At 43.6% G+C, this 23065-nt stretch overlaps 1 protein-coding gene across 5 annotated transcripts in view; it reads right to left on the bottom strand.

The window, feature by feature from the left end:
* PIP5K1B (phosphatidylinositol-4-phosphate 5-kinase type 1 beta) overlaps positions 1–23065 on the bottom strand; it is a 313786-nt gene that overhangs the window by 165987 nt on the left and 124734 nt on the right. For all 5 annotated transcript variants that reach the window (XM_030294332.1, XM_030294331.1, XM_030294328.1 and 2 more), the window contains exon 2: positions 20427–20495. In XM_030294332.1, coding sequence (XP_030150192.1) covers positions 20427–20495 — 69 coding nt within the window. The remainder of the gene's footprint in view (positions 1–20426; positions 20496–23065) is intronic.

Genomic DNA, 23065 nt, shown 5'->3' with positions numbered 1-23065 from the left:
CAAACCCTAAGAGACTGTTAAAAACTGAGAACAAACTGAGGGTTGATGGAGGGGTGGAAGGGAGGGGAGGGTGGGTGATGGGTATTGAGGAAGACACCTGTTGGGATGAGCACTGGGTGTTGTATGGAAACCAGTTTGACAATAAATTTCATATTAAAAAAAGAAGAAGGCAAATCATTACAAGGTTGCAGGTGCAATTAAGGTTGGTAACCAGCTGAACCTGAGATGGGGGGTGCTGTCCTGGATTACCCCGATGGGCCCACTATAATAACACGGGTCCTGGAAAGTGAAAACAGAAGAGGCAAAAGGGAGGGTAAGCGAGTAAAATACAATGTGAAAAGGACTAAGTGGCCCTTGCTGACTTTGAGATTGAAACAAGGGCCACGAGGCAAGGAAACTAAGTGGCACCCAGAAGCTGGAAAAATGCAAGAAAACGGATTCTCCTCCGGAGCTTCTAAAAAGGAATGCGGTCTTTTTGATACCTTTTTGATTTTAGCTATCGATTTTAACCGTTTTGATTTTTGATATTGTGCTCGACGTGTATCTTACAGAACTGTTAAGATAATAACTTTGTGTTGTTTTAAGCCACCAAGGTTGCGGTATTTTGTTACAGCAGCAAGAGGGAACTCCTAACACATATACATTTTACAACACCCTCGACGCTTTTTGGTCTGATCTGCACAAGGCACCCCAACCTTTTCACCCTTTGCCCCACTAGCCCCAAAGGATGAATCTATTTATACACAAGATGTTCTACTGGGACCTACCCAGAGTGGTTTGGGCTAGGTCACTCTTCTGTTTTTTGGACAGAAGTCACACTTACCCACCAGCACAATACTCACACACATAGTGCAGTTTAAATACACTGAAGTCAGAACGAGGGGACCGATTGTTGGCTGAATATCTCTTTCTTTAAACCGAAGACTTACAAGTAATAATTTTCAAGGTCCTCTTCACTGATAATTTGCAAAGGGCTGAAATTAAGATCGGTTGGCACGCCTGCGGTCCCAGCGCATGGCACCAAACGGGCCCTAGATGACCATCTGTTGAATGAACAGGGTGATGGCTTTGACACGCGTACACATCTGGCCTTCTGGATGAGAGATGGTCTCTACAGGAGCTTTTTGAACTAGAGATGACCAAAGCAGCACCCAAAAGGAATTCAGCCCTCTAGCCTTTCTTCTCTTCGCCCCACAAGACCACTTCTACATCTGAGACTCTGATCGTGGCCAGACTCCCCTAGGCTTGAAGAGAAAGTGGGGTGGGGACACAGTCCCGTGCTTTATGCACACTTAACTTTCTATTCCTACAAGATTGAGACCTTTGGCAATTTTGGTAATTTTCCAGTGTATTCATTTTCCGCGGACTCCACATGAAAGAGGAAATCTCCACTTCTGGCCACAGAGGATTCATCTTTTTTAAACCCACAGAATGATCTGAGTTTCTAATCCAAAAGGTGTTTAAGGAAGGGTGGGAAAATACACAAGATATTATCACCTTTGCACCAAAAGGAAAACCACCTGAGACACTCTTAACACAGATGAGAAATAAAATGTAAACTCCCTTCTTTTGCACTCTTCTGTGGCATCTTGCATACCCTTAATAAAGAAATCGCTGCAGGGAATAATCACAGAATCAAGAAACAAAACCCAAAACAAATCTATTTAAAAAACCCAAGAAACATAAACGGCATTTAGCGGTCATCCACACTCCAAATTTTACAAGGGGAGAAACAGAAGCCCAAATATAATAGGAAATTACATTCAAAAGTAAAGTTAAGATGAATAAATGAAGAATTTCAGGCAAAAAAAAATTTCTAATAAACAAAAGTCTATTTTTTTTTTCCCTTGCCCCAAACAAAATTTCTCAGGAAGACAGATTCAGCAACCTGCCTACCCCAGAACAGCCTGTGTGAAGCATTAACTCAGGATAATTTCCACATAGATTGCTCTGGTCTGGGGGAAAGGCCAAAAGGCTTATAAGGAAGAAATTCTAAAAACGGCCTCAAATTATAAGCAAATACTACAGTTATTCCATCTATCCAGACTGATACCAAATCCAAATTAAATAATGTTTTAAGAGAAACAAAGTTTAATATTACTACTTTTAAGTACTCAGAGTATCTTACAAGCTAACTATGCTTTTAATGACTGCCTTTCCATGGTCTGCATAAATCAGTTATGTAAAAAAGTCAGTATCAATTAAGATTTTAAAAAATTCTTAGAAAAAGCAGAGTAAGAAACAAACTTTCTCAACACGAAAAACAGTTCTTGAGCTAAATGACAACATTATATTATCGGAAGAAAAATGACACTTCCCAAATGTATCTGACCAAGGGATTTTTTTTAACTCATTTTTTAAATTTTTTTTTCTTTTAGAGACAGAGCACATGAGTAGGGGAGAGAGGCAGAAGGAGAGGGGGAGAGAGAGAGAGAGAGAGAGAGAGAGAGAGAGAGAGAGAGAGAAGGAGAGAGAGAATCCCAAGCAGGCTCCACACTCACTGTGGAGCCTGATGCAGGGCTCGATCCCATGAACCCAGGATCATGACCTGAGCCCAAATCAAAAATCAGACGCTCAACCGAGCCACTAAGGCACCCCTGACTAAGGGATTTTTATGTAAATAGCTATTAATAATCCATGTGTATAGCGGAATGGACTCTGGGAGACAGTACAATAGCCATTTGGCTTTTAAAATCATGAACAAGACAAGTCCTTTCATCACTAACATTCTTCGATACGATTATGGAAGACCAAGCCAATAATATAAGACAAGAAAGCTAAAATCAAAATAGCGGTTAGAAAGAGAAAAACTATCATTTATAGACGATATGATTGCTACCTATCATACCCAAGAAACAATCATGGACCTAGGAGAACAGTTTCAAAAATGAAGTTGACAGTTTACAAAGCAAACACACACATCGAGAACTTACACATTCCCAGCTAGGAAATGTAATGAGAAGAAGAGAATCCCATTTATAACAGGGAAGGGGAAAAAAACCCCACAAGAGTAAGAACAAAAAGAAAATCCTGGGGCACCTGGGTGGTTCAGTTGGTTAAGCATCCCACTTTGGCTCAGGTCATGATCTCATGGATCATGGGTTCGAGCCCCGTGTCAGGCTCTGTGCTGACAGCTCAGAGCCTGGAGCCTGCTTCAGATTCTGTGTCTCCCTCTCTCTCTGCCCCTCCCCTGCTTGCATTCTGTCTCTCTTTCAAAAATAAATAACATTAAAAAAAATCCCACATAAATTACTTAGGAATATAGTTAACAAAAAATAGTTGCAAGATCTTGGAAGAAAATAATTTACTGAGGAGCATAAAAGACAAACATATAGACGCTGAACTCTTGGAAGGCAAGACTTAACAGTTAAAGATGCTACTTCTCTCTAAATTCATTAATAAATTTAAACCAATTTCAACAACAATCACAATAGCAATCTATTTAAAAGCCATAATCTTATAATTCCAAAGCTTAATTAGAGGAATCCATGTAAACACATCATCAGGAAACTTTTGAAAATTAAGAATTCTTTGGGAAGTCTTGTATTATGAATATTATAGTGAAAACAAAGTATTGCCAGCATAAAATTTAAAAATGAGAGTGAAGACAAAAGCCTTTAGGGAAATATTAAAAAATTTGACTTCGTAGAAGCTTGAGTTAAAAAAAATAAGCAAAATTAAAAGACTCATTTAGAACCAGAAAAACACTTTCAAGAAAAATGCAAGCCCTTGATACGTAAGTACCTCTTATAAATAAAATGTGTAACTCCCAAAGGATTAAAATTATTCGGAAAAAAAAATAGTCACACTTACCAGTGATAAAAATGAATGAAAATTAAAAGGAAAATTAAGGCATTTTCATCTACCTTGCTGGCAAAGTTTTTTAAAATGAATAGCACTCAGTGTTAGTGACAACCAGGGAAAATACGTGCTTTCCCAAATCAGCTGGACAGTGTAAATTGAGATCGATTTTTGAAAGGCAATTCAGGAAATAATGCTACAACGTCCAGACACCGTATAACATGATTCTGAGAGGTCACAGGCCAATCCCACGTGTTTAGGGCGACAGCTGTGTACCTAACGTGTACATGCCCAGGTTTATCTACCGAGTAGGGAGACAGACATTCTGGGGCTAAAAATGGGGGCCTGCTCTTTCCAGGCTAGTGGGTGCCCAATTATCTCCAGTGCAGATGACCCTGGGACGGGTGAGTTTGGGTCTATAAGCAGGAAGGATGCGGATGATTATACCCGTTTCCTATTCAATAGTAGATTGCCAGTTTAAATTCTTCCTTCATGAGGATGGAAAACTATGGGTGAAGGGCTGTGGCCCATTAACCCAGATTCAGCCACACTCTGCCTTGTGCACCAAGGATTCTGAGGGTCAAGGTGCTTCTCCTCCTCTGTGCAGCTACCTGACATCTTGAGCAAGACACCCTTTTCCTTGGATCAATCAAGGGCTTTATGTAGCTCCTACTACTCCTATGTAACTTCTTCCCACCCGAGGGTAAATTCCCCTGAAGCAATTCAGGACTTCCACAATCCAGGAAAAAAACAAACAAACAAAAAAAACAAATTAAAAAATTAGCAATATGCATGTCAATAGAAGTATCCAATATGCCTAAAAACACAAACTTGCTTAAAAGTAAATGTACGAATGAAAAGTGTGGAGATCAACATCCAAGCAGGTCAACTTGGGGGCGTGTGGGTGGCTCAGTCAGTTAAGTGTCCGACTCTTGGTTTTGGCTCTCAGGTCACCATCTCATGGTTTGCGGGTTCAAGTCCTGCAACGGGCTATGTGCTGACAGCATGGAGCCTGCTTAGGATTCTTTCTCTCCCGCTCCCTCTGCCCCTCCCCTCCTCACTCCATCTCTCTCTCTCTCTCTCTCTCTTAAAAAAAAAAAAATGCAGATCAACTTGGCATACCTCCAATTCCCGAAGGAAATGGAAACTTAATGTTTTTATTACAATAAATACTTCCTTGAAAAATAAGATTTTTCTGATCTAACAGAATCTCAGAGACTTTAGCCTTTGATTTTGCTCACAAATGGAACTTCCCCGCTTCAAAATCTCTTCTGTGTTTACAATTTTTAAATACTCCTAATTTACAATATCATAGATATATCCAAATTTAACATCCCATTGAACATCAGGGGAGGGAATGGTGGAACAGATTTGTCTCCAAGTTTATAATAAGTAAGTTAAAAATTAAAAAAAAAAGGGGCGCCTGGGTGGCTCAGTCAGTTAAGCATCCAAGTCGTGATGTCGGCGCAGGTCATGATCTCACGGTTTGTGAGATTGAGCCCCACGTCAGACTCTGTGCCGACAGCACAGGGCCTGCGTGGGATTCTGTCCCTCCCCTTTTCCCTGACCCTCTTCCTCTCTCTCTCTCTCTCTCTCTCTCTCTCTCTCTCTCTCTCTCTCTCTCTCTCAAGAATAAACAAAATGAAAGAAGCCAAAACAAAATAAAATAAAGTATAAAAAAAATCTTGGAGGATGACTGTCGTTTGTGCTGCTTGGTTTTTCCGGGCACGCAACACGCCCTGTCTACCCCCATCTTCCACATCCTGCTGTCTTCAGTGACACACGGTCACCGCATTCTGTTGCACTCTACATCCTTGGATAGAATAACATTTGGTTCCCCCCAGAATTCCACTGGTCTGGGAAGAGCAGCTAGAACAGGTAAAGGCAGAGAAAGAGGAAGAGAAGGGACTCTTGAAGCCTAAATCAGTTTCCTAAAACTAAATCAGATGGGGAAGATGGTAAAGCTATAATACAAGAGTTTTCATTTTTATTTAATGAAATGGAAAGCAAAGAAAACAGTTTTCCTTTTTGGACATAGGACACCCCCTTTTTTTTAAGGCGACTTCAATGAACAAAAGTGAGGTTTCCTTTGCCACAGAATCCCACTGCTCTTTCAAAACAACTGTCACCTCAATATTCCACAGCAGGGACGGCCATCAATACAGAACAGGGTCCCAAGCCGTTTGGAATTCCCAATTCGAGCAGTGTCACAGCACGGAGAAGGTGAAGAACAACCTGTTCTTTCGCTCCGTGTTGAGTTCTACCTGGTTGGCCAAGTCCTTGCTCCTGCGGGGCTTAAGCTTCACTGGGGGTGACTAAGGATCCAGCAACAATAGTACCAATTTAATATCTGCACAGCCAACTTCTATCTTCCGAGAGCCTTCTCATCCCTCATCAGATTTACCGGTCACACCACAGCGTGGTGTTGCTATGCTCCAACTTTAAGTGTCCCACATGAAGCTGAGCTCATAAATGGTTGAGCCAGCCTGGCCCCCCGGCCAGACTCCCTCTCAGCCCAGGGGTGGTGAGGGATAAAGGAACAGCATGGCAGCCAGGGCTCCCATCACCCCCTGCCTTTGGGTCCTCGCTGCAGCTTTAACATCTATACACCGCCACTATTTTGTGAGGGTCGTAGCGGCTTCTGGAAAGTGCCAGGCTATTGCTCCCTTTCGTTCCCTTTGAAACAGCAGCTCTAAAACATCACGGGGTCCTGTGTCTTTCACGTTACAAAGAAAAGGATGTTCACTATGGCTGCCATGCTGGAGAAATGGACGGCCAACCACCATCAAATCCTGCTTCTCCCTGGCAGTCACCAGCATCTACCTAGGGGCAGCCTCTAAGTGGGGCAACATCTAGAAAGAAAAGAACCTTTCGACGATGGAGTTAAGAGACTGCCTTTTAAAATTTCATTGCTGAAGCTCTTCCATGAGTGGCTGATCATAAGCGGTCTACAGATTATAGACAAGGGGACTTACGGATGCCAAAAACTTCACAGCCAACCTTCAGAGAGCCATGCACTTGACCCAAGACACAGATAATCACTATCATCTCTGAAACACAAAAAAGCCCAGAGAACTGAACTGAGCCCTTTCCAAGTATTCTTTCTCCCATCCGAATAACCAAAGTATAAATTCCACCCCTTTCTGCACACCACCCCCCCCCCACCTTTACCTTTCTACCCTCCAACAAATCTCACCTCTAACTGCAGATCCGAAACTGTAGGCTCAAGAACATATCTCTCTGCTAAGTCTATGACAATTTTAGAATTAAGAAAAAAAAAGTGATACATCTCTTGAATGTTGTGGGCCAGGCACTGTATGGGACCCTACGGATGTCAAGATGATTGGGCCAGGCCCCTGCTCTCTAGCTGCTCAAGGTGAGCATTTGGCAGGCTATCACTGCAAACAATTATTACAAAACAAAAGTCATCCGTGATACAACAGAGGTTAAGGGCAGGGTGCTGAGGGAGGCCTGGGAAGGAGTAATGAACAGTCAGCGCCTAGAAGCATGGGGAAGGGCAATGGAGGAACTGCTTCTGGAATGAAGGTGTTCTAGAATGATCAGCACGAATAGAAAGGAGCCGGGATCCACATACTCAGCGTGGCTGGAGTTAGGTGTGAACTGAACAGCAGGAGATGGGACAAGACAAGCCCACTGGGGACAGACTGTAAAGGACTCGTATGTCGTGCTTCGGAGTGTAGATTTTCTCCGTATGTAACGGAAGGCCCACGGGAGACGGTAAGGGAATGAGTTGGCCAGCTGTGTTTATTTTGGGACTATAACTCCATGAAGGAGGGCCTTAAGAGGTAGTATTCCAAATGTGAATGCTTGCCAGTCCTGGGGCCTCTCCTCCATCTATCTCACCAATTCCTATGGATCCATGGCTCAACAACGAGAAGTGGAACCTCGGACCTCTCCCCTGAGCTCCAAATCCACATTTCAGAGTGTCCACCAAACTCCCCCCTCCACTGGCTCAAAATATCTCCAGACTAACATGTCCAAACTGGAAGACTAGATCTTCCTTCCCAAGCCTTTCCTCATACCACTCCCCTCCGTCTTGATCAATGACCACGACATCCACCCAGGTGCTTGAGTTAGAACCCGGGGTTCACCAAACATTCCTATCATGCCCTCGCACCCCCCCCCCCCCAACATAGGCAACCATGGCCGGTCTGGCCTGGTATACATCTTTACTTAGGCCACCACCTATCTTTAATTTAGGATTTCTCAATTTAGCACTCGGCACTCGGGGCCAGACGGACCTGGGGACTATTCTGTGCATCACTGAATGTGTAACTGCGACCCTGGGCTCTAATCCACTGCATGCTGGTAGCACCCCTCTCGCGTCCCCAGCTGTGACAGCAAGGTCGTATGTCCCCTGGGACACAATAGGGGCCTCAAGTTCAGAGCCACTGCTCTCATCCCATCTTGCCTCTGCTTCCTTGTTCAGTACGCTCCATCACAACAGCCTCTCCTTCGGTTTCTGGAATCCGTGAAGCTCCTTCCTGCTTCTGGGACTTGGCAAATGGTGTTCTCTCTGTCAAGAACATTCTTGCTTCCACTCTCCTGTTGGCTGGCTCCTTCTCACACTTGTGATCCCAGCCCCCAGCTCACCTCCCCTAAATGCTTTATCCCCTAAATACTTTATCAAAAGAGGCCCCCCTAAATACTTTATCTAAAAAGTAGCACCCCTGCCCTTGGTGATTTTCTTCATAACATTTTTTAAAATTGAAGTGCAATTGACATATAACCTTGTATTAGTTTTAGAGGTACAACATAATGATTTGATATTTGTACATATTGCAAAGTGACCACAATATGTCTAGTTACCACCCGTCACCATACAGAGCTAGGAAACTTTTCTCCTGATGCAGACTTTCAGGATCTGCTGTTAGCAACTTTCAAATATGCAATACGATACTATAGTCAACACCGTAATCTATATGTTATACATGCAATACAATAATATAGTCCTAATCACCGTTCCATACATTACATCGCTGAGATTTATTTTATAACCGCAAGTTTGTACTTCTGGACACTGATCACCCATCGTGGCCACCTCCTACGCCTCCCCCCTCCGGCCAATCTATTCTCTGTATCTATGAGTTGTTTTATTTGTTCGTTTTTAGAGGATTCCGTGTGTAAGTGAAATCCTACACTACTTGTTTCTCTCTGACTTATTTAACTTAGTATGATGCCCTCAAGGTCCATCCATGTTGTCACAAATGGCAAGAGTTCATTCTTTTTTTTATGGATGGGTAGAATTCCAGTGTGTGTGCGTGTGTGTGTGTGTTTGTGTATCACACCTATCCATTCATCTACCAACGGACATTTAAGTTGTTTCCATATCGTGGCGATTATAAATACTGCTGCAAGGAACATGGGGGTACATTTACCTTTACGAGTACGTGTTTTTGTTTTCTTCAAATAGCCATAAGTTAGATCGTACGGCAGTTCTATTTTTCCATTTTTGAAGAACCTCCATATAGTCTGCCACAGTGGCTGCACCAATGTACATTCCCACCAACAGTGCCTGAGTAACGCCTTTTAACAACTCCCGTTATTTCCTCTCTTTTTTAACAACAGCCATTCTGACAGATGCGAGTTGTGGATTTGATTTGCATTTTCCAGACGACTACTGGTGCTAATAAGCATCTTTTCATGTGTTTGGCCATCTTAGGTCTTCTCTCGGAAAATGTCTATTCAGATCTTCTGCCTGCTTGGCAATCACATCGTTTGGCTTTTTTGTTACTGAGTTGTTTGGGTTCTTTATGTATTTTGAATATTAAACCCTTTATTGGATATTATCATTGGCAAATATCTTCTCCCAGTCAAGAGATAGCCTTTTCAGGTTGTGGATGGTCTCCTTCACCGTGCAGAAGCTTTCTAGTTTGATGCAGTTCCATTTGCATATTTTTGCTTCTGTTGCCCTTGCCTTTGGAGTTAGGTTCAAAAAAGCATCACCGAGACCAACGTCAAAAAGCTTACCGATGTTGTCTTCTAGGAGTTTTATGGCTTGAGGTCTTTAAATTCATTTTAACGTTTATTTTTGAGAGAGACAGAGACGGAGGGGTTGACAGCGAGGGAGACCCAGAATCTGAAGCAGGCTCCAGGCTGTGAGCTGTCAGCACAGAGCCCAAGGCGGGGCTCAAACCCACGAACCGTGAGATCATGACCTGAGCCAAAAGTCAGATGCTTAACCGCCTGGGCCACCCAGGCACCCTGAAATTCATTTTAATTTTTGCGTATGGTGTAAGAAAGGGGTCCAGTTTCATTCTTTGGCACCCAAGTGTCCAAGTTTCCTGGCACCGGTGACTGAAGAGGCTACCCTCTCCCCACTGTATATTCTTGCCTCCTTTGTCACAAATTAATTTACCATATACGTGTGGGTTTATTTCGGAGCACTTTAAAAGTTAGTAATCGCTTTGTTGTGTTTACTTCGTCCGGTTTGTCTCTACCATGACAATGAAAGCATTATTAGCGCAGGGAAGAGCTCCGTCTAGGCTTCTGTCCTACCCCCAAGGCCTAGCACAGTGCCAAGCTAAATAAATATTTGTCAACTGAATACACGAATGAATGCTTGGACGTACAAGCAAACGTGTGTCTTATATTCCAGGCACCGACCATGTCCTTAAAAAAATGACAAAGTCACAGTATGAAAAAGTAGCCCAGGAGAATTAGAATGTCACCTGGACAGCCTGTATGTCAGCCGTGTGCTCAATAACGAAACGCTCCCTGATCCATCGTGCAGAGTGGACAGCAGCAGATTTGGCTGCATAAAAAGCACTCCCGTAAAAGTAAGAGTGGGTGATCTTCACCGAGGGAAAAAACCCCACAGTTAGATTCTATGAACAGTTCAACATTTTCCTTGTAACTCAATCCAACTTGTGTCTCTGGATGTCAGGATGTACATACAAACTGGGGGGTTAGGCAAAAAAGATAAAGATTAAATTTACATCCCCAGAGACCACAACCGTCGTCTTCTTGTTCTCTCCTTAACGATGCGCTGACTGTCTCAGGGAAGGCTTCTGTGCTGAGGGCTGGAATGCCTCATCTTCCTCCTGTGTTATGATAAAAGCTACAGACACAGGATCCGCAGACAGCGAACTTGCCAGAAAACACAGGTGTACCATCTGGGGAAATGTGACTCTCACGCAGGAAAATAACTTTCAAAGTATTCACCCTCCAACCCAATGCTTTATCAGATCTTTTTTGCTATTGAGCAAGTCGTTAGTGAGTTATTACCCCTCCTGTGACTTTCTACGGCACAGCTAGGTTTGAAACGTGTTCCTCTCCTAATATGACAGGTCAAAATATATCACCCCCTCCAGGTGGATCTCATGCTTCACTGTCAATTTTTAGTTCGGTGCTCAAGAATGATTTTTGAAATTAGCACTTTGTCATTTTATTTCCAGTGTTTCACCCAGTACCCGGAGATGAGATTGTTTTTCATTTCAAAATTAATATGTACCTTCTAGAAAAAGTTATTTTGCAGCTACAGCTCAGATTCTGTATTCAGAGGAGAAACATACAAGCACAGCTGGCTTTGGAACCACTGAATCGGGGAAAACACTTTTCAGAATGATTCGCTACTATTGTGCTCCCAATCCAAAGGGAGCTAGTTTTACCTGTACCCCCTGGCTTCTATTCTTCTAGCGGATAAATGAGAACTTTCCATTTAATGTCATAGGAACCATAAGGTTCAGATAATATTGCAGCGGTTTGGGTCTGACACACCAGAGAGAGAGACAGTTGGGGTTAAAATCCCAGCCTCATTCTGCCACTTATGTGGGTGCCCTGGGGTGGGCGACTTATCTTCAGTTTTTCATCCATAGGGTAGCAAAATGGTTGTGATGAGATGACATGAGTTAATAATTCTGAAGTGCTTAGACAGATGTGTGGCATATGCTAAACACTGGATAAATGTTGCTCTTATTACTGACATAGCTTTTTTAAAGTTAATGTATTTTGAGAGAGACATAGAGAGAGAGGGAAAATAGCAAGCAGGTTCTGCCCTATCAGCACACAGCCCGACACGAGGCTCGATGTGATGAATCGTGAGATCATGACCTGAGCCGAAATCAAGAGTTGGACGTTTAACCAACTGAGCCGCCCAGGCCCCCCCCTATTATTAACACAGCTTTTAAAATTGCTTCTAATTAATAATAACATGCTTTAATTTGCCACAGTAATAGGTTTCTGGTTAAATAAACTCAATCGAATTTGATAAGTAAGATTCTTCCAGCAACCAATGATTCTAACTCCCTAAGACAGCAAAACTATGAATAAGCACATGGCATTTATCCTGTTAGTATCTGTAAGTAGAGAGAAGACTAGAACCTCTCCTATGTTACTGGCCTTCTTTTCTGGATTTCCAGAATAAAGAATTCTAGAATTTTTCATTTCTCTGTGCTTAAACAATTTTTATTATTATTATTTTTAATGTTTATTTTTGAGAGGGAGAGAGACAGACAGACAGAGGGCGAGCACGAGAGGGGCAGAGAGAAAGGGAGACAAAGAATCTGAAGCAGACTCCAGGCTCTGAGCTGTCAGCACAGAGCCCGACGCAGGGCCAGAACTCATGAACTGTGAGATCACGACCTGACCCGAAGACGAATGTTTAACTGACTGAGCCACCCAGACGCCCCCTTAAGCAACTTCTAAGAGACACCTTTCAAAATCACCGTGAACTATCTATCCAGGCAAGGGAAATGGAGTGGTAGTGCTAAGAGTGGACAAGCCAGGGATGCCTGTGTCTCTTAATCTCAGGGTTGTAAGGTCAAGCCCCACGTGGGTGTAAAGACTACTCAAAACCTTTGGGAAAAAAAAATGGACGAGCCGTAGGCCTTGGGACAAGAGGCATGCTGGCCAGATCAGAACCCTGCTGGCCAACCTGTGCAGGGAGGCATGTAGATCACCGGAGTATATTACAAAGCCATTTAATTTGAAAGCAAAAGCTAAATTGTGCTTGGAGAGCAGGGGCTCCTGTTCAGATGGCCCAGCAGGCCGCAGAAGCACTGAAAACCCCAGCCTCCCCGCCTGCCATTAACACCACACTCAACAATGGAGTGGTTCCTGTCGCCCCCGAAGAAAGCTGTATGGCACGTTTTAGGGTGTTTTGGAGACATCAAGACAACGTTTACTGGCATCAGGGACCAAAACCAGATGGAAATTCCATAGTTAATCAGAACGCAGAAGTGTAGCAAACCTGGGTGGCTTACCACGTGGACGCTCTTTCCAATGCCAAGGCCAAAGGAGGTCACTTAGAAATGAACAGTCCAAGGAAACAACGTGATCGGAGGGTTGGCTTCTCCACCTATTGGAAGCCACCTATTGACTTTGCTGAATCACCTGCCATGTCTTGCCCAGAAGTCATAAAGGCAGATTGGTCATCATGTGCTTTAGGACTTAGTTTGGAAAAACACGGAAGCACAGGTGATACTATCCGGAAGCAGAAGGTTTAGAGGGAGGATCTTCCCAGCAGGGTGGATGGTAATGGTCTGTGCTTCTACATGCTTCTAAATCTAATGGGATTACTGAAAAATTTCCCTTCTCTGAATGACGTAGCTCATCTGCTCACTGCTCAATTAAAAGAAAAAGGGCAGGGGCGCCTGGGTGGCCCAGTTGGTTTCCACTCAGGTCATGATCTCATAGTTTGTGAGATCGAGCCCCGAGTTGGGCTCTGTGCTGTGAGCAGAGCCTGCTTGGGATTCTGTGTTTCCCTCTCTCTCTCTCTCTCTCTCTGCCCATCCCCCGCTGGCTCGCTCAGTCACACACACTCTCTCTCAACATAAGTACACTTTAAAAGTATATTAAAAGAAATAAAAATAAATAAATGATAAAAACCCATAATGGCAGCCCCCCATCAGGAGCACATCTTTCTCTTATTCTGAAGCCACGGCTACATGGAAGGCCACGAGGTCCTGCTCCGGCCCTCACTGTGTGCTTCTCCCATGCCCAGGCCAGACTGGAGCCAGCAGCAGGATGCTAAGTGACCAGTCGCCAGGGCCAGCACTGCGGGAGGCAGCCACGCACAACAGAACGCATCTGATTGGAAATCAGAGGCCGAGAGATGTTGCTTTTGCTAATAAAGACAGTGATGTCACTCACTGGTATTCCCAGGCTGTGTTTGATGCTCACCCCACAATGAGGCTGTCAGGGTAGGTACTGGGGACATTTCCTCAAGGAGCAAAATTAAGATTCACATCAATTAGGGAAAATGCCTCAGGTTACACAACTATTACCCAGAAGAGTGAGACGCCTATCCACCCTCTTTTAAAAGGAGAGTTTGGTTTGGGCCGAGTTTCTCAGCCTCGCTGCTACGAACACTGCAATAATTCTGTGTTGTGGGCACTGTCCTGTGCATTACAGGACACGGTATCGCCAGGCTCTACCTCCTAGATGCCAGGAGCACCAGCCCTCCACTTGTGACGATCAAAAACGTCTCCCGACATCACCAAATGTTCCCTGGGGGGCCAAAGTGGTGCTGGTTGAAAACCGCTGGGTTAGAGTGTTTTGGATTAAGGTGCCTAGAAATAACACTTGGAATGCTGAAGGATCACTCTTCCTAGAGATCAATGTGGTTGCTATCCGTGAGAAATGCTGCTCAACGCACAGAAAAAGAGGTCTCCGCTAAGCTACAGAGGGTAGTGCAACCAGAGGACAAAGCAACTATCTTGTTTTCTGGAAGCGATGGCTTTCTAGAATCTGAAGGAGAAAAAGAACAGTCAGGGCATGGAACACATATCAGCCCCCATTGCCATGTTAAAACGTCACTGATTCAATGCTCGAGTAGGTGAAATATTCACACGGTTCAAAATTAAACATATATACAGGTTTATACAGACACGTTTTCCCTAACTCAAGACTCCCACCACCTGGTTCTCCCCGGAGACAGCCAAGGTTACCAGGGCCTGTGTATGTTCCCAGAGATATTTTATAAAAGAGTTCGTATTTCAATAAATGCTTCCTCTTTGATCAAAGTCTCTCGGAGTCATCACCTTGCTTAGTCATGACCTTAGGTTTAAAAAGTCATAAAAGCCATCTTTCCTTATAATGTGGTAAAGGGCTAGCATTATTCCCTCTTACCTCATCACTGCCTACCTCCACTGATAGGGAAACCAGCAGAGACACTGCAATTAAGTGACAACTAAGGCCTTAAAAAAAAAAAAAAGAACAGAACAAAACAAAACTGAAAGAACTAGGGTTCTTGGGTCAAGAACACTGGGTCCTAGTCTGCCGTTCTGGGTGCCGGTCATGGTGAAAATCAGGTGGACAGTTTTACGCTTGGGTTGTTGGTGTCGAAGGTAGGCAACCTCTATGCCCAGGGCAGCCTCCAATAGGCATCAGAACCCGGATCTTGGGGAAGGGGGGAGGGGGGATGCTATTGTGGGGAGGCCCAGGACGGAAGGAGAAGTAAAAGAGGGAGGGGCAAGAGGTGTGGAATGACGTTGGGAGGAGCCTCGAGAGAGGAAGCAATGCAAATGGCAGCAGTAACAATTGCCAATTGCCTGCGTCAGTCCAAGCTCAGGTGACTGGGAAACACCGATCGATTCCCAGGAACAAGTCACAGAACTGGGACGTTACGTGGCCAGAGATTTTAATCTCTGGGAGATTAAATCTCAGGGAGATCCTGACAAAGAACTGCTAGGGGACCTGGATGCACTCTGACATCTCTTTGTTCTGGATGGGTGGGGGAGGGGTGGGCAATTTCTTCCATGTATAAAATACCCAGAAAACTCTTATCTCCCGCATCAGTATTTTACTTGAGTTTAAAACAATCTCAAATGAACGGATGTCGTGCCTTCTGCTTCCTTCTAAGTTTCTCACCTTTTTTTTAAAAAAAAAAATCTCTTCCTCACATTACTATCAGTAGTAGAAAATTTCTAGTAGTTACTCTGAAAACTTTCAGGTCAGCCTTAGTTGAGATTTGTCGTCATTCGTCTCCAAACCATGTCATGGTACCTCACTGTCTGCAACTCAGCTGTCCAACATGGTAGCCGTTGGCCACAAGCACTTATTTAAGTCGGAATTTAACTAAAATTAAAAATTCATCCCTCGGACAAACTGGACACAAATTCAAATCCTCAGCACCCAGATGCAGCCTGTCGCTACTGTATTAGTGCAGATTATAGGGCGTTCCCATCACTGCAGAAAGTTCTAGTGCACAGTGCTGGCCTAGAACACAAAATCCAAACTCAAACTAGCTTTCAAGGTTACCTGTCATTTAGAGCCAGTCCTTACCCCCTAAATCGCCTGCGCTTTCCCTAAACACTGACACTTGGCTTTGTCCAGGCCGGGCTATTCGATCCCTCCCACAAATCACGTTCAGCCCTGATTCTGTGCCTGTGCTCATCAGATTCCCCCCATCAGTGAAACAAACGAGTAGGTAAATCAATTCACAGTCACCTAAGGAGTGGCATTTTTCCATCGTGACAGAAAGCAATGAGGCATCTACAAAATTTTTATCCCAGCAAAATGCACTGCTAACGAACAAGTTGAAGGAAAGGACTTTTCTCTAGAAGACTGTAATGAGCTTTGGCCTCACCAGTATTTGCTAGATTATGTGAAAGGCCACTTGCCTTGGCACTTAATACCAATTTGAGTCATTACTTAATTTTTCCATGTGCATCTATGTCTTTTTTTCCCCTTTAATAAACTGTATGGTGGGTGTCTAAGTGGCTCAGTTGGTTGGGCTCAGGGCACAGTCTCGCGGTTTATGAGTTCGAGGCAGGGCTCAGAGGCTGACAGCTCAGAGCCTGGAGCCTGTTTCTGATTCTGTGGCTCCCCCCCTCAGCTCCTCCGCTGCTCACACTCTGTCTCTCTCTCAAAATAAATAAAGATTTAAAAAAAATTAAAAAAAATACAGAAGACACGTGTCTCCTCTTTACCACTCCCCCCCTGGTTAGTTCACCCCCCTGTTACCTGCTTAGCTGCCGTAGGCTTTTGTGTTTACAATTCTTCTGGAGTTCCATAAATGAACTGAGAAGGGAAATACTACACTCTGTAAAAAAAGCCAGGCAGCCTTTAACGCTTGTCTTATGGGCCACATGTTCGTGTTAAGCAGGGAAAGTCAAAATTCTTGTTGCAGCCTTTAGCTGAAGATATTCGCCTCACCCACTGATTTTAGCTATTCTTCTTGGGTTGTCAAGAACTGACAATGGATCAGGGAAATGGTCACCAGAACGAACAGAAGAGCCCAGCTTAACTAGTCATGTGCAAATACTCAAGACTCGAGACTATAACATTGTTCCATGGACACCAAGTGTTCCCTAAAAACATGTGGAAATCCCATTCCTCATGATGCTGAGTGCTACTGACAGCTGCCCAGTAAATCTGGGGCTTGATACAGGAAGCCTAAGCCTCCTTGATGACTCTAACCCACAGTGATTTCTCCTCCTTTGAACCCTTTATTATTAACTACTGGGTTCTAAAGGAGAGAACTCCTGTCTTGTCCCTCCCACTCAACTGTAAGATCCTTATAAACTCCTTTGATATCCTTCCCATGCCTCACACAGGTCAGGGGGTTCTTAACCTGGACTGTCTTTAGTCAGAGGCCAAAACCCAACGAATTATCAAAACTCCTTATTAAAAAGGTGCATACCTCATGGGCAGGCCTGCAGGACTGGGAAAGAACTCTTTCAAGCATTTGTAAAAGGGCCAATACTTAATGAAATGCATGGTGGCCTTGATGACATTCGTGTGGTCTGTCAGTTACCTATTCAAGCTGTTTTGTCATTTGCACATTTGCCAAGCACGAATTCCATGTCTTCATCAAGGTCATGCGCAAAAAAGTATTAAGCTGCTCAGGGTCAACGCGTGCACAGGCTGGGAGACACCAAAGAACAGGAAACAAAACTGCCATCCGTTGGGAACATTAGCCCAACCAGGTACGAGCCCAGTCACCATGACGTTCACTCCATTCTTCTCCGGCTGGTCTGAAAGGATGCCACCAGAATATTCCTGGTGCCCTCAAATCAAGATTCATTCAACTTGAGAGTTCTTTCTTGTCTGTGACTAATTTAATGACTCTCTCAGAATAAGAAATGTAGTCAACTTGGCATAAACTATATCTTGATGAACCTCTGCAGGTTTGTACGAGACACGTGTTTCCTCTCTAACTGTACAGAAACCATATGTTGACTAATCCGTGCTCCAATTATGCCGAGGAGCCGTCTCACATCTGGTTTCCAGAAGGTACTTTTTCCTCACTTTTGAAAAGAGGGATGGTATCTTCTCGTCTCCTGCCCTGTCCCGCTTTTTCAGAGCTCACACCCAGGGGTTTCCCTACGTGAGCCTGAAGCTCTTTCATTCGGGGGAACGGTCCATCTGGGCCTAGAGACAAACACATTTCCAATAGCTAAGGAGACCCCAGCCACCTCTGGGAACGCTATGATTAACACCTCCAGTGTGACGATGTCTTTGCTCCATGGAGAAGACTTCAATGGAGTAGTTCAGCCGAGCCGTCCCCTGCTACCGAAGCGATACTTTCTCTGAGTAGTCCCTCTTCCTCCTGTGCACGTCAACACCGAATTACTGAGGACTGAAGACTCAGGAACTATGCTTTTTGGTATTTTTCTCAGAGAAGCTAAACACCTCTCCCTCCACTGCTCATCTTCGTCTGAAAATCAGAGACCATTCGAAGCATCCGGTTGCCGCCACGCACAAGAAAAAAAAACCTCTGTCCTGTTAATAATCCTCCAGGATTAAATAATCTTCTCTTATTTACTGGAATTCTTTGCGATCTTAATATCTGACTTTCGATTCTTAAGACCTTACCAATGCTGCTGAGTCAAATATGCTATCAGAGACGTCACTGCCTCTGGCCAGATTCGCATGTTTGAGATGACATAACATGACACTTCTTAGTTCCGGAAACTTCACCCTACTCTGCCCCCACCACGTCATCACTTTGGACAGAAACTCCCTGCTTATATTTCTAGGTTTGGCTGAGTAGGCAAGTCAGAAGCTGTACCAGGAAAAGGGGCCTATTCTCCCACAAAAAAATGGAACAGGAAATATATCCTGTTAATTCCATGACTCGAATATGCAGTTGGATCAGGTGGTTCCTGTACTTTATGGCAAAACTTCTTGCTAGCTATCCACGAAAGAGTAAAAAGCAAAAGGAAAAGTTAAGATATAATAGACCTTGCATATACAAACCTCCTACTCGCAAGACAGAAGGAGGGCAAGGACTTTTAAAAGTAAAATGTGCAGTCGATTTAAAATCAGGAGCAGTGGTGCCTGGGAACATATACTCCCCAGTAATATGTTTGAACATTAGCTTCCTCGCCAGGAGCCAAGAATTTATCAAAGTCAAAGAATGGCAAGGTAAGATACACTGGAACGTCTGGAAGGGGATTTTTGTGAAATGGGCTGAAGGCACAGAATCTGAGAGGCTTACAAAGGGATGGGACAAAAGTTCATACTACAATTTTTTTTTTTAAATACAAAGGTAGAAAGTGTGTAAAATTTTGGTGGGAAGTAGCAAGTCAATTAAAAGATGCATATACTGGGGGCACCTGGGTGGCTCAGCTGGTGAAGCGTGTGACTTTGGCTCAAGGTCATAATCTTGCAATTTGTGAGTTTCAGCCCCGCATCGGGCTGTTGCTGTCAGCACAGAGCCTGCTTTAGATCCTCTGTCCCCTTCTCTGTGCCCCTCCCCCTGATCACCTTCTCTCTCTCACTCTCTCTCTCTTTCTCTCTCAAAAATAAACAAACATCTAAAAAAATTATTTAAAAAAAGATTCACATACTGGACACAGAACACTGCACACACATAAGGGCCTTCTTCTTAAGAGTTACAGGAGTCTTCAAATAACCACCTTCTGTCAATGATCTATATAGCATAGTAACTGTCAATGGTGTACAACATGGAAAAACCACCCCTCCCCAAAGACGTCCATGTCCCATGGCGATCTGTGAATACGTCCTATGGCAAGGAGGTGTTAAGGTTGCAAAAGATATTAAGGTTGCTGATCAGCTGACTTGAAAATAAAGGGATTAGGGGCGCCTGGGTGGCTCGGTCAGTTGAGCATTCAACTTTTGGTTTTAGCTCAGGTCATGTTCTCAGGGTCAGGGGATAGAGCCCTGCACTGGGTTCTGCACGGACTGTGGAACCTGCTTGGGATATTCTCTCTCAAATAAAAAACTAGTAATAATTAAAAAAGGGATTATTCTGAATTATCTAGGAGGGCTCAGTGTAATCACAAGCGTTCTTTAAAAGTGTCAGAGTGATACAGCCTGAGAGAGACTCAGCTGGTCTTTGCCATCTTTGAGGTTGGAAGGGAATCATGATAACGGGCAACACAGGCAACCTGGAGAAGCTGGAAAGACAAGGGAACAACAGACTGTCCCCTAGAAACTCCCGAAAGGAACGCAGCCTACAGCCACCTGGATCCTGGCCCAGGGAGACCCATGTTGGCCTTGTGACCTGTAGTTCTACAAGACAATACCCCTGTGTCCTTTGAACCACTGAATCCATGAGGGCAACAGGAAACTAAGGCAGTAATTTATGCGCAACTGCTTTAGAGGGAAACAAGGCCTCGGATATATGCAACTTTCCAGGCAACGACCGCGTTCCTCTTTCTGAACCGAAGAAAGAAAACAGAACAGTCACTCACCTTTTTGTAAGTTTTTTCTTCGTTCTGTTTTCCAGATGCTGCATCTCCATTTTCAGCAGCAGACGACATCTACAGGAGAAAAACGTACCCGGGTCAACTTACCACTCGGCTCTGAAACACCATATGCTAATAATACTGTTACCTGGAGAATCTGCTTCGGTTAATTACATCTGTGTTGTTATCACTCTGATCTCCAAGAAAGGAAGAGATTTCTCAGAATACTAACAAAAAAAAAAAAAAAAAAAGGAAAAGAAAAAAGAAAAAAATCTGTGTTCCCCAGTCTTTACAAAATAAATCTTTACCGCTAAACCATTTTGGTAGAATACTTGCTCCCATATGCTCTAAGAAAGATGGTGTAGAAGTCCAAGCCCAAATCATACGCACAAGTTTCTTTCTATAAAGTCTTAAAAAAAAAAAAAGCCTCCTCTGATTATAGACGCTTCCTCTAAAAGTATCTGGAAAGTACCAAAAAATATAAATCAGGACAAAAAAAGTACTCAATTCTACTGCCCTTGGGCAACTCCACTCTTCACATTTGGGCTTCTATGTTATCGCCTTTGGTTCCACGTAGTTTTATGCTTAGAATGTTAGGATACCACTTTCACCCAGCAGTTTTCAAAGACATTTAGGTAATATGCGTTTTCCCATTTGATTATAAACGTCTCATTGTAGGAATAATCAATTGTCTCTAGCTGCAGGGCACGCCAGTGTGTGAACACAACTGCACGTTAGTCCTTCACCTTCGACAACGCTAACGTTAAAGGACAGGTGAGGTGCTCCAAGGGTTTTACGCCTACAAATAATACAACAAGAATTATTCTGTGCTTCTGTTTTTGTCCAATTTCAGTGTTTTCTTAGATTCCTAGAATATCAAGGTCATTAGAAGAATAGTAACTTTCTTTCCCAGCATATGCCCTTTCACACTATCTTCGGTGAGTGGGTGCTTGTTTCATTACACGCTTTCAGTGACTATTACCATTTTAATTATCTTTGCTAATTTCAGAGGTGAAAGAAAGCATCTCTGGATATTAATGTGCACTTCTGAAAATTATTAGTAAATGTTAAGATGGTTTGCATACCTGTTTTTTTTTTTTTTTGCCTTTTTTTACCTCCCTGTGTTTCTTTTGAGTTTTCTAAATTTTTAAAAATGTTTATCTTTGAGAGAGAGACAGAGACAGAGAGAGACAGAGCACAAGCAGGGGAGGGGCAGAGAGAGAGAGAGAGACACAGAATCTAAAGCAGGCTCCAGGCTCTGAGCTGTCAGTTCAGAGCCTGATGAGGGGCTTGAACTCACGAACCATGAGTTCATGACCTGAGCCAAAGTCAGATACTTAACCAACTGAGCCACCCAGGAGCCGCTCATCTTTTGAGTTTTCTATTACTGTGTCTGCTTATGTACTGGGTTCTTAGTGTTTTAGTTATTGATTTTTACCCATTATGGTTATTATTACTAGTGTTTTTCTTACTGATTTTTATGTATCAAGGTTATTCATCTGTATCCAAGCACGTTATTAATATTTTCCATGCTGCTGTCTTTCATATTATAATTATGACATAGAGAAGTTTTCTATTTTTCACGCACAACACTATTGACTCCCTATGTGACTTCTTTCAACGCTTCCAGAGAAAATATTTTTGTCTCACTGGAATATGTAAGATGTGTAAACATGCGCCCTTTTCACTTTGGAAGGCTAAGATTTTTGCATCTTACCTTTTAATTCACCTTAATTTTTATAGCCAGTTACTTATCTGGCAAACGAGAACAACCACTTAATCCAGAACCGTGACATTTAAGGGTCTTTTCTTAGGATACACCAAGGAGGGGTAACACTTCTGACTTTCCTGTAACCCTCTGAAGCACATGTTATTTTATTTTTTTAAGAAGAAAAAGTTTTAGGGGCGCCTGGGTGGCGCAGTCGGTTAAGCGTCCGACTTCAGCCGGGTCACGATCTCGCGGTCCGCGAGTTCGAGCCCCGCGTCGGGCTCTGGGCTGATGGCTCGGAGCCTGGAGCCTGTTTCCGATTCTGTGTCTCCCTCTCTCTCTGCCCCTCCCCCGTTCATGCTCTGTCTCTCTCTGTCCCAAAAAAAAAATAAATAAACGTTGAAAAAAAAAATTAAAAAAAAAAAAAAAGAAGAAAAAGTTTCAATTAAAGTAGAACGGACACGATGTTACATTAGGTTTGGGGGTACCACACAGTGATGTGACAAGTCTGGAGGCTCTGCTCACAAGGGCAGCTACCCTCAGTCTCCCTGTAACGCTATCAAAATTCCACTGACCAAATTCCTTATGCTGTATTTTTCATCCCTGTCACTTACTCATTCTGGAAGCCTGTATATCCCCCTCCCCATCCCCATTTTTACCTGTCCCCCTCATCCCTTCCCGTCTGGCAACGATCAGTCTCTTCTCTAGATTCAAGGGTCTGCTTCTGCATTTGCTTGCTTATTCGTCTGTTCTTTAGACTCCCCGTATTGGTGAAATCATTTGGTATTTGACTTCCTCTGACTTATTTCACTTAGCATTACACTCTCGGGGTCCCTCCATATGGTCGCAAATGGCAAGATCTCATCCTGTGTTATGGCTGAGTAACAGTTCAGTGTGTGTGTGTGTGTGTGTGTGTGTGTGTGTATGTATGTACCAC

The sequence above is a fragment of the Lynx canadensis genome, chromosome D4 (assembly GCF_007474595.2).
Source record: "Lynx canadensis isolate LIC74 chromosome D4, mLynCan4.pri.v2, whole genome shotgun sequence".
Taxonomy (NCBI): domain Eukaryota; kingdom Metazoa; phylum Chordata; class Mammalia; order Carnivora; family Felidae; genus Lynx; species Lynx canadensis.
This window is presented reverse-complemented; position numbering and strand designations above follow the sequence as displayed.